General features: G+C 33.8%; 1 protein-coding gene across 13 annotated transcripts in view; it reads right to left on the bottom strand.

Annotated features, from left to right (window-relative positions):
- The window catches only part of PAN3 (poly(A) specific ribonuclease subunit PAN3), a 135457-nt gene that overhangs the window by 104444 nt on the left and 17775 nt on the right, over positions 1-13238 (bottom strand). For all 13 annotated transcript variants that reach the window (XR_002800966.2, XR_011427931.1, XR_011427932.1 and 10 more), the window contains exons 2-4: positions 7774-7895; positions 6913-6979; positions 4968-5038 (exon numbers count right to left, since the gene is read on the bottom strand). Coding sequence is in view for 7 of the 13 variants with exons in the window: in XM_023621451.2 (XP_023477219.2) it covers positions 4968-5038; positions 6913-6979; positions 7774-7895 (260 nt within the window). In the remaining 6 variants the exon portion in view is untranslated. The remainder of the gene's footprint in view (positions 1-4967; positions 5039-6912; positions 6980-7773; positions 7896-13238) is intronic.

Below are 13238 nucleotides of genomic sequence, written 5' to 3'. Positions count from 1 at the left end.
CACTCATACATATCTCGAAACCTAAAACCTCACCTACATCTGGCTTAAACTGGGATAGTGCACAATCCCACAGCTTGGCAAGTGGAGGTGAATGAAAGTTTAGTCGATTCCAATAAAAGAAGAACTCTGAGCATATTAATTTGGAATTCAAACATGATTCTCCATAGAAACATTACCGCACAATACTTAAACGGGTAAAAGAGACTAATACGGCTGACCTAGAAACCTAAATACTAAGTAAAACAATGCCTGAGAACATAAATCAAAAATTTAAAAACAACGGTTTTACAGGTGAAGTTTCAGACTGTGATTTCCATTAAGATTTCAGTTATTTTTCAATATTTTCTCGATTTTCTCATCTTTTATTTTTCCTGAGATCAATACTTGGTTTGATGTTCCAAAATGAGCCTAACCATCAAAAGGATTAGGGAAGGCTTACATTCCAGATTGTCTATGCGATAATCCTATTAGTTTCTCCAAATTTACTTTAGTTTTCTCTATAAAAGAACTCTACCACAAATACTCTCCTTTTATTTCCCTTTTATTCCCTGTTTAGTTCCCTGGAGTAGAAATAATGTAAAAGTTATCTTTCAAAGACATTAGAACAGAAATGCTACCAAAAAAAAAATTCAAACGCGAAATTAATCAAAAAACATACAGTACATATCATCAGTAAATTTTGTAGTAGAGATGGCAGAAAGAAGGACAGATGCTCTTAAGATAGAGAACAGTGGGAAGGAGGTTCCAAACTGAGATCAAACAGGGAAGGAAGCAGAGAAAGTACTATTAGTGAACTTCCACCTGAAGCAGAACAATCCAGAACTGGGCCTCCACCACCTACATCTCCTCACAAATAAGCTATCAGCAGATAAGGCAGCCCTTTTTGATCTCATGTCCCTCATCCTAACAAAGAGCTATAAAATCACGAACAGAAGAAATAAACATGATACTTCAGAAATCTTTATCCCCTAAGTCCAAAGAATTATACTTGTTATAAAAACCTAAAAAATTTACAATTTTTTGTAACAGTGAAAATCTGTTATCCCATTATTAGAAATAAAATGCAAATGCCCAAGTAAAGCTGCATATTGACTGAAACACCACACTAAAGTACAACTAAAACAAGAAATGTAAAAGACAGGCACCAGAGCATTTTTTGCTTTAATAGGGAGAGGAGGGAAAGCTGAATAGGAAAATGACTAGATGACAAAAAAAAAAGGGCAAAGAAGGGCCAAGAAAGATATAAAAGGGGAAGCCAAGAATGTCAGACACAAATTTCGAAGGCTTCTCACTTTGCCTAAGATTTGTCTCAATCATCTGTGGTTGCCCTGCATAAAAACTCACAGCTTAGAAGAATAGTTAGCAAGATATCATAGGAGTGAATCACTTCATTTATGAATATCTATATTTCAACAACTAACTTTGTTACAAAGATACTTTGTTCCCAAAGGATTTAAGGAGAATCTTACTGCTGTCTAGATCACATTTGTGATTCACAGTGACTCTCAAGTCTTTTTCTGTCATACCAGTTCTCAACCTTATCTTTCTTGCTGTTAAGGTTTCCTCATGTATTAATCTCTAATATATTAATTCCCATTTTCAACAAAACTCCATCTCTAGTGTTTGGGGGGACTTAACTCTCCCACAGAGTATATAGCCATAATTCAACTTCTTCCACCACCACCCTTGGCCAACAGTAATTATACACATTTTCAAATAATGGCTAGTTTTTCTAAGTATAAAATTAGGTATTCCTAATGTGGAAAATAAAGAAAAAAATCAGTGCTTCTCAAACATCAATTATGGAAGATCACTTTTTAAAAAATTTCCTATACATCATGGTCCTATACTTTTGTAAAATAAAAATAAATTACTAGAAAAATGATCACATATTTGGATGCTGCAGTATTATCAAATTGTTAAACGAGTTTCTAAACATTTACTTTCAATGTTTTAACTTACCTCCCTACAGACAGGTTAACAAATAATTCATGGACTAGCACTGGTCCCTTGATACTCCATGAGTGGTAGTGCTCTAAGGCATATATTCTCAGTATACAACTCTTCAGGAAGTTTTTCACATAACTAACAACAATAAATCAACCCAGTCGAATGGCTGTGAACCTCCTTGGACTGTTTTTCACATCCCACATTTCATTTCAGTAAGTCCCTATAGATACAAGGACCTCAGCTGTAGTTTCTTAGCTTATTTATGATAGAAAGAAGAGAATTAAAAAATTTACTGAAGATCCTAACTCTCTAGTTGTAATCAAACAACACTTTCTGCTTACTATCTGTTTCTCCATATTCAAAAATGTCAACTCAAAACATCTTTTCTCCATTCACTTTTCTGAATCTAGAGAATTCTCTGCTACTTCGCAATCATCAGATATTTAAATTGGCACTAGTTAATATGCTGCTGGGTAAATGTTCTCTAGTAGGTTCACGTATTCCCTCTACAATTAGATTTGAGGAAAGCAAGAAAAACATCAGTCCATTCTTTTTTAATTTTCCACACAGAAGACAGTTAGACTGCCTACAGTAAAAACACCTGACTGATTGATCTGATCCCAATAATTCACATACCAGACAGGCAAAAAGCAGCATATCTGGCCCAGGGATTGGTCCAACTGAGATTTTCAGAAAATGATTTACGTAACTAGCTATGAAACAGTAGTATGGCCTAACTACTTGTTCTCTGATACCATTATGAAATAAATATCATTGAGTAATCAGGATAGCCTGCTTAGATCAACCTGGAATTATAATTAAATATTTACATAAGTTGGAGTTACTTCCACTAAAATTACATCATTAAACAGACATTATGAATTACTACAACAAGAGAAAAATAGATAAAGTCTCCACATACCTTTAATTCACAATGTGTAGCATGCAATACTCTTATGCCAAGAGTATTTCCAATACGAAGAGATTTTAAACCTTCTCAACTCAACCATTAACAATTTAAAAATACATGCAACTTGTACTCACACAGATTGCTAACCATATAGCCCACTATTGGAAAAAATCTCTACGTCCCTACATGTAATTTTAAATGTAAATGGCAAGAAAACATGGTCCTTCAAAGACACACTGTGAACCCTGAATTTCTAAGTAGAGACTGACACACTGGTCCTTTCAGTTTAGACAGACATTGAGTTTACACTATGGCAATTATCCAGGCCATGCTGATCATTTCACAGATGTGAAGATTACAGACTAGAAAGTTGGCCCAAGGTCACAAAGCTAGAAATCAAGCACCTCAAAAATCACCGCAAAGTACTCATTTCACTATAATCAGCTTCCATTAGGATATATTCTAGTATTTCTCCAAATATTGAGGTCACATTTGTAGTAATATTTCCTTTTATTATTTTTCTTTACTAAAATAAATTTTAAAAGAATGGGCACTATATCTTCCTTTTTCCAATCTCCAGGGATTTTTGCCATTTTCTCAAAAATAAGTATCAGTAGCTCTAAGCCATATATTTCAACTTTAAAATGCATTCCACCAAACTCTCATATTAGAATACTTTTAAGTATTTATTTGCCATTCTAGTTTTACTTTCTACTTATACATCAGAAATGTTACTTATCATGGGTAACTGATCATTACTTTAAGGATATAAAAAGGCATAAGGGGACCCCCTAAGACTACTTAAGTGCTTTTCACTTTCCTCCTATACCACATAGCTCCAGATAACTTGATTTCTAGGTTGTACGTGCTTTTCAGCATTTTACTGTTCCCTTCCATATTGACAGGCTTTGTCTATTGTCACTTCTCACTACTGCCAATGAGTCTGCTTGTGTCCAATGCTATTCCACTTCTACTATATGGATTTAGAAACCACGTATTCCAATTTATGAGAATAGTATGTAAAGCAAGAATAAACGTGTTCTTGGTGAGAGCCTATAAGAAAGTCTATAAAATCAACCCATACATTTTAATCAATCAATTCTAGTTGCTTAAAAGCATTTTGTAATTAATTACTTCCTTGTTCTCATCTATGTTTCAAAATGAGGATTTAGGTATATGAGGTTTTGGTGTTATTTATACCTGACCCCATAAATTTTTTTGTCTTGAAAACATCTAGTCTCTTTGAAATTCATTTTATACTACCCTCAATCAGATACTTTCTAAACTAATCGTAAGTTTATATCAGTTTTCTAAAATTAATATTCTAATATTCTTTTCTTTTGGGTCTTTCTTCCATTACTTAGGAAATTGAATTAGTTATAACTTTATAGTAATTTCCACCAAGATTTACAACCTCCTGAACATCTTTAGCTGCAACTGAACCTAACCAAAAATACCACCTTCTTTAGATTATTATTACTATTAACACAATGATTCTCGTTAAGACTCAAAGGCATCAAACTATAATAAAGTTTTCATTTCTACTTGTCACAAAATCAGTCCCTATAAAATATTTCAAAATCTATGCATGGTCTACCAAGCTCAATTCCAAACAAAATTAATTAAATTTCTAATAAGAGAAGATTTTAAATTGTTTTCAAACAATTGGACCAATTATGAAAAGTTAAAGATTTTAAGTTTGCCTTGTAATGAGGAGTTCAAATTTGGGGAGATCTCTTTGAAATTTAGACACAAAATAAAGTTAAAACATGATTAACATGCCTACAATGGGTCACATTAACAGCAACTACAACATTAAATTAGATGTTATCTTAAAAAAAGAACACATTAAGATAAAGAAAATGAGCAAGAATAAGCAGAAGGATTTCACCCCTTCAAATAAAATGTCTCTATTCCATGCACAGAGATCAAATGAAATTCTAGATATAATATATAACAAGGAAAAGGGTAAACAAAAGGCAAGAAAAACATTACAGTCCATAAAAAGCCCTCCCTTCACTTGAGAGAATATTGACCATTATGTAGGTAACACACCAATGTCACCTCTACATTCTATTTAGTTTCACGTAAGTTCAACTTCACCTACCTTTCTTCTCTGAGAGATGTTGAGGGCACCAAAGTCATTAAACAAGGATGAAGCAGGTGAAGTTAGAGCATCTGGAAGGTAAGTTACGTAAGTTTCCACAGAGACAACTCAGGTAACCCACAAATCTAATAAACGTTTAACTTGACAATGCTTATAACAGTAATAAAAATCATATACCATAATAGTAGTTAAACTCAACGTCTTGCATACAGTGGATGTTCAAATATTTTGAGTGAATGAAACACAAATTGGAGAACACTTCATTCAGCCAATACTCAGTACCTATTTATTCAGAAGCTATATGGATTAGGATGCATCTGCTTGCTTAGAACCCAAAGAAAAATCAAATAGAGAAAAAAGGCAAAGATGACTCTTAACCACATTCTCAGGAGTCTGTAGATAAAGAAAGTCAGTCTACCTGTAGTGAATGTAGTGAATGTTTGTGTTCTTGAGACTAAATCATGAGAAAAATAAAAGGGGGAGCTGGGGAGGAAGCGCAGTCAACCACACACTGGGATCAGACTTCGATTTTAACCCAGAGGCAAGGCCTTAAAGCCATCAACTCTCAGAATATTCCATATTTTTAAGTTTATTGCTAGATATTTGATATTCTTACTAAAAAGATAAGGTAAATTAAGTTTTTAAAGATGGAAATATTAAACATTTCAAAACAAACACAAATTTCAAAGATTTATAGGTTCAAAGTTCTATTACTCCAGAAGTTATAAATAAAGGTCTATCTCTAAACTGTTTCTCACCTAACAAATCAGAAGAGTTTTTCAAAAGATATGCACGATATACACTGAAAGAGTTTATCTTCAATTTTAAGCTTTAATCTTATGCTTCTGATTAAATTATCTGTGAAATCTTAAAAAATACAGTAAATGTTCTCATTTAAAGGAAACTTAAATCTCTTCATAATGCAGTACAGATAGATAGCTGCCTAATTTCTCTGGCTTCTTCTGCCTGGATTTTGATAATCTAGTTCTTCATTAGAATTAACATTAATTTAATATAAGTAATACGAAAGAGAAAGAAGCTAATAAAATAGTAAGACATAATGTATTTTTATGTAATTTATACATTCAAGGCATTTAAAAATAGGTAATATCATTCACCCTTTATGCTACCTTTCATAGCAGTTAAAAGTCAGCACATAAACTCTATGAGAATGCTAAAAATATTACAATGCTACCAATTAGTTTCTAATAATTTTATTCAATATTAAAATGCTGCTATTTTTTTCTATAGCAAAAGAAACAAAGGTTGAAATTTCCAAATAGTGAAAGAGATCTGATACACACACACACACACACAAAATGGCTATCACAGGAAATAATCAACATGCAAATTCTTATTCTCATCATTATTAATCATTGTTAACACTTTACTGAAGCAGAGTATCAACACTCAATTGTTACATATTCTTTAAAAACCATTCTTGAACATTTATTTTAAAAATAGGATACAGAAAGATATCTGGCAATTCTACATCAAAAGCCTTAACAATGTCTATAATTTCTGAAACAATAATTCCATGTCTAAGAATGTTTCCAAAAGAAATAACTCAAAATATGAACAGAGACTTATATAGTCAAGTATTGGAGTGTTCCAGTTCTTAAAAAAAAAAAGAATAGAAACAAAAATAGTTAAGTAAATTATGAAAATAAACAACAGAATTCAATTTATAAGGAACAACACTCATAATTTAAAACTATATTTAATGCCATCTTTATTATTATGTATATACTTATTATTATGTATATATGTGTGTATGTGTATATATATATAACCAAAATCTTAGTTATCTCTGAGTGTGAAGATAATAGATCATTTTTATTCTCTTCCTTATACCTATCTATAATTTTCAAACTTTCTACAATGGATATATTGTTTTTAGAGTCAAAAATATATATATAAAAGAGAAAAAGGGACCAAGTCTTACCGTGGCCTGCATACGGCTTGGCACTGTCATTTAGAAGGCTTGGGGAACTGCTACTATTGGTCATTCTCTGAAAAATAATACACATATAAAATCACTGAGAAATACAGAATTAAGAATATTCAACCAATTAAGTTAAGATTGACCATCTTTGCTTATTCCTCTCCAACCCATCTTTCACATTACTGACACTCTAATCTTCCTATAAATGTTGCTGCTTGAGTTACAATAATCTATGCAAAAACTTCCAAATCCTCTAACACATCAAATGAAAATTTTACTCACTAGTCATGTATTTAAAACCAAAGTTGCAGACCTATTTTGAATTGCACTTGTATGACTTATTAGCCTGGGCAAAATATGTAACTAGATTTCTTTGTCCACAGAATAAAAATTCCAATATCTATCCGAGAGGATGTGAATTGACTATACGTAAAGGCAATACATGCTCTCTAATAACCTCTCCCAACACATACTGTCCTTTATACTCCTTATAGATTCTATAAAATTAGGCTATTCTCTGCTCTCTAAACACGTCCCATACTTTCTTAACATATTCCATAGTCTCTCCATTGTGAAAGGCCTTTACACCATACCCACAAAACACACAGAGGAGTGAAACTAGTCTCTTTCTAACTACCCTCTAAATACTCCACTGTCATCCCACCCCCGACCCCACCCTTGAAGCCTCACCCTGAATCCAACCCTACCGGACATGGCTTATCTATATACCACCCACCTCATCATCTCCTAAAATCCCACCCCCTGCTCAACAAATTTAGGAATAAATAAACACTCTAGTTGTCCCCCACCCCAGGAATAAACTTTACTGTTTAGTGCCATATAAATTCAGACTAACCATACCTGCACCAAGGGATACTTTGTTTCTACAGGGCTTCCAAATCCATTGACTCCAATAAAGCTGGTGCTAAAATAGGAATCTGTGAGACTTGTATCAGTTAAAGCACCTCCATCTATTCCAGGAACTAAAAGAGAAGGAAAATTCAAGTATTTAAATTACTTAAAAGCAAAACACTGATGTAGTTTTTGTGTTCCTAAATAAGTTTTAAAGTCTCAAATCTCTGTTACCCGTTCATGACAAAAGGCAAGACCAAATAAATACTGGCTCAGCTCTAAAAAGCTGTTGAACAAAGCTCAAGTTGACTGAATTTTTTTCCACACAGATAGTATTTTGCATTAGTTACCTAAGACCCACCAAGCACAACACAAAGAAACAAAGCACACTTGCATTTCCAGTTTTCTCACCAAGTTTTTTTTCTCTAACTTTGCAAAATGACAGTAAAATATAAACCACAGCAGTTTCTCCTGTGAATCTTCATATGGTAAAGAGAGGCAAGTTTCTCAGGACTCATCTTACGAAACAGACCAGCAGTCCCACACTAACTATAATTCAGTAAAAACAATTCTGCAGAGGTAGCAAGGGGATTGAGTTCAGGAATACAGACAAGCTACCTGTTGATTTTAGGGTAGGATAACACAGAATGATTGTAACTAGGATGACAATCCATCATATATCAACAAAGGAATGGACAGCATGTTTCAGATGCTACTTCCTGGTAATTGGAATGCTATTTTCTGAGCTACCAGTTAAGTACAAAGCCTTATGCTTTACAAATCAGCTAAGCTGCAAGTAGGATTGCCCTCTTCCAGACAGAGCCTCTGAGACTCACTGAAACCCTTCCCAACCCCAACTAAAAAGTAAACTTAAAAAACGCTGATAGTTGGATGTAGGATGCTATGATCTGCATGTTTATATTCCCCAAAAATTTATATGTTGAAATACTAATCCCCAAAGACGATGGGATTAGGAAGTGGAGGCTTTGGGAGGTGCTTAGGCCATGAGAGTGGAGCTCTCATGAATGAGATTAGTGTTCTAATAAAAGAGACCCTATAGAGATCCCTAGCCCCTCTCAAAATGTGAGGACACAGCAAGAAAGTGCCCATCTATGAACCAGGAAGTAAGTCCTCAACAATCACCACGCGAAATCTGCCAGCACCATGATCTTGGACTTCCCAACCCCCGGAAGTGTGAGAAATACATTTCTGTTGTTTATGAGCCACTCAGACTATGGTATTTTGTTATAGCAACACAAATAGACTATAGGAATTCCTTAGAAAGCAATCTGAGGTAATTTTTATTCTCTATTTTTAAAATCTAATTCTCAAAATGTCCACAATTAAATGTATTACTTTTATAATTACAAAAAGATTATTTCTAATGGTTCATATCTTCTGAATTAGTGATTACAATTTCAGATGTGGCTGAAGAAAATCAAAAACACCTAAAGATTTATAACTTAAGATGTTCATCATTATGTTCATTTATACACAAGAATTAAAAGTATTATTTTAATAACAAAAAATTAGAAACAATGTGAAATGCCCAACAACAGAAGAATGATTAAGCAAATTCTAACGCATGCATTGAAAGAATACTATAAAATAATTAAAAATCAGGGTAATTAAAGCCTGGGATTTATTTAATACTCTAACACATCACAACAAAAACTGGGAGGAGAGACAGACAAAATAAGACTGGCAAAAAGTTGATTACTGTTGAAGCTGAATGACAAGGGATTATTATACTCTCCTCTCTACTTTTATTAAAGTTTAAAATTTTCCATAATAAAAGGTTGTAGAAAATGAAGATAAAGACTAAATGATGGAACTATTCACAATGCGAAGTGAAAAGGGAACGCATTTTTATTTATATTATGATGATAATTGTGTGTGCTTACATGTACACTAATGTGCCGCATAACAATGTTTCAGTCAATGACAAACCATGTATACAACGGTGGTCCCATAAGATTAATACCATATAGCCTAGGTATGTAGTAGGCTATTGGTTTGGGTTAGTACTATAAGGGAGGAAGAAATTCTCCTCTACCCTTCTAGGTTCTTCTGGCTGGTCTAAGAATTAAATTGACGTGAGACAGATAAACAAAAGAAAAACAAAAGTTTAATAATATGTATACATGGAAGAAACCCAGGAAAACTAAACAACTCGCCAAAATTGCTAAAGCCCTCACCTTAAATACCATCCTCAGCTAAATCAAAAGAAGAAGCTGGGAGTGGGATGAGTCAGGGACTTCAAAGGGAAGGAAGGCAATTCACAAGAAGGTGAAAAGGAGCAAACAAACGTTTGGGAAACAAATTTTTAGTCACACAGAAGCAGAAGGCCACAGAGGGGACCCAAATGAAGGGGCTTTTCTAGGTTCCTCCCTGTCTGCCACCTAGTTTATGTTATGCTAAGGTGACAGCTCACTTCCTGAGACAGGTTTTTTTTGTTTTGGGGTGGTTTTTTTTGCTGAGAAAGATTAGCCCTGAACTAACATCTGTTGCCAATCTTCCTCTTTTTTTGCTTAAGGGAGATTACCCTGAGCTAACAACCATGCCAATCTTCCTCCGCTTTATATGTGGGTCACTGCCACAGCATGGCTGACAGGTGATGTAGGTTCATGCCTGGGATCTGAACCCATGAACCTGGGCCACCAAAGCAGCGCATGCTGAACTCAACCACAATGCCATGGAGCCAGTCCCTGAGACAGGATTTTTAATCTGAATTCATTTAGACAGTTAAGGGGGAGGTAACAAGAAAAACTTCCTGAGTCTTTTGTTTCTTAAAAATAATCAGCTTAAAATAATCCTCATGTTAAAGAGACACATTCTAGGATGGCAAATTTTGTTCCCTCAGTACATGTTCTCACAATGACGAAACCATCTAATGACGCATTTCTCACAACACATCTCTGTTGTTAAGTTACACTGTACACATACAGACTGTAAGAATGAATAAACATAACAAAATGTGTTATCCGGTTGATTAAATGGGAGAAGTTAGTCTTTTCTCTTGTGACTTTTGTATTATGTAGTTATTTTCATAATAATGATGACAACAGAGAAATTCCTAAGGGGAGAAGTTTCTCCTCCCATTCCACCAAAACCCTTAATGGCATCTACTATCTTTTCCTAGTAGAATGAAATGGTTTTCAAAAATAGAGTACAATTCCAGAGTCAAGTTATTTTCTAATATACCTTTTTTATTTCAAATTTTTAAAAAATTTTAAATCCACTTTTCTTCATATTTTATACAAGCTAATACAATAGAACTATTATTGAACATGCCAGAATTCAAATATCTATGGTCAATGTCTTATCTTACTCGATTTTAAAGTAGATTCACTGGACTATAAATAAGCATGTAAGCATAACAAAATGTTTGTAAAATAAATACGAAACAGCTGTCGGAGGACAATAAAACAATCTTAAAACGTCCCATTCTTTAATAATATTTTATCTTTAAGAAATAGAATTTGTCCTAATAACATTAGCAAACTTCTGGTAGTGTTTTTCACTGTACTAAAGTTGGTTTATATTCCTTTAGGATGCACAACTTTGACAGGAGAAACGTTATGCTCCCTAACAAAAGAATATCTGATCAGGATTAACCAAAAAAAAAAAGGGATGGGGGAATGCTGAATATGGCCAGTAATTAAGGGTTAATTTACTTTTTTAATTAACAGTCCAGACAAAGACCTGAAACCGTAAAACAACTAGAAGAAAACACTGGGACAAAGCTCCTTGACATTTGTCTTGGCAACAATATTTTGGATATGATACCAAAAGCGCAAGCAACAATAGCAAAAATAAACAAAAGTGAGGGGCTACATCAAACTAAAAAGCACCTGCACAGCAAAGGAAACAATCATCACAATAAAAAGGCAACCTATGGAACAGCAGAAAATATCTACAGACCATCTATCTGATAAGAGGTTAATATCCAAAATATATAAGGAACTCATACAACTCAGTAGCAAAAAGAAAAAAAAACCCAAAAACGCAATCTGATTAAAAAATGAGCAAAGGGCTTGAATACATATTTTTCCAAAGAAGACATACAAATGGCCAACAGGTACATGAAAAGATGCTCAACATCACAAATCATCAGGGAAACGCAAATTAAAACCACAATGAGATATCACCTCACACTTGTTATAATGGCTATTATCAAAAAGACACACAACAAGTATTGGGAAGGCTGTGGAGAAAAGGGAATCGTCGTGCATTGCCAGTGGGAATGTAAACTGGTGTAGTCACTATGGACAACAGTATGGAGGTCCCTCAAAAAATTAAAAATACAATTACCATATGATTCAGCTATCCTGCTTCTGGGTATATAGCCAAAGGAAATGAAATCACTATCTCTAACAGGTATCTGCACCCCCATGTTCACTGCACCATTATTCATAACAGCCAAGACATGGAAACATCCTAAGTGGCTACTGACAGATGACTGGATAAAGAAAATGGGATACATCTATACAATGGAATATTATCTAGCCATAAAAAAGAAGGAAATCCTGTCATTTTAGGCTACATTGATAGACCTTGAGGACACTATGCTAAGTGAAATAAGTCAGACAAAGACAAATACTGCATCTTGTCACTTATAGGCGGAATCTAAGAAAGTTGAACTCAAAGAAATAGAGAGTAGAAAAGTGGTTGCCAAGGGCTAGTGGGTGGGAGAAATGGGGAGATGTTGGTCAAAGGGTACAAACTTCCAGCTATAAGATGAATAAGTTCTGGGATCTAACGTACAGCATGGTGAGTATAATTAACACCACCATATTATATACTTAAAAGTTGTTAAGAGAGCAGATCTTAAAAGTTATCATCACACAAAAAATAGTAATTAAATGAAGGGAAGGAGGTATTAACTAACCTTACTGTGGTAATCATTTTGCAATATATGTGTGTATCAAATCATCACACTGTACATCTTGGACTAACATATTTTCTATGTCAATAATACCTCTAATAAAGTGGAGAGAAAAAAAAACTTTTCACACACCTACTCACCCTTGAGTTTTCTTGTTTTGGAAAGTTACAGTTTTGGAAGGAAGGAAATGGGAACAGATACTTCAAAAGTAGTAGTTAGAAAAATCACTAACCTATGATACATTATTTCATTCTATATAGGTCATGAAGATATTTAGTTTTTTAAGTTACTAAGAGCAAACATACGTCCTACTTACTTCACCCGACCTTCAAAGAGAAAAGGCATGTAGAGTACTTTTAAGTTTAAATTACATAAGCACGTTAGAGACTTTAACTACCAAGACTAGATAATCAAGAACTTTTTACTCCTTCAACCCCTTATTTTTGCAATCCACTTTAAGTAAGCTTGACACTATCTCTATGGAACAATAATTTACAATCCACTTTAAGTAAGGCATATTATTTCTATGAAAGCGCTATTACCATCTCTATTATTATAACTATTATATCTCTATGTAATAATAATC

Source organism: Equus caballus, chromosome 17, assembly GCF_041296265.1.
Source record: "Equus caballus isolate H_3958 breed thoroughbred chromosome 17, TB-T2T, whole genome shotgun sequence".
Lineage (NCBI taxonomy): Eukaryota > Metazoa > Chordata > Mammalia > Perissodactyla > Equidae > Equus > Equus caballus.
The sequence above is the reverse complement of the archived record's forward strand: the minus strand, read 5'-3'. Positions and strand labels throughout refer to the sequence as shown.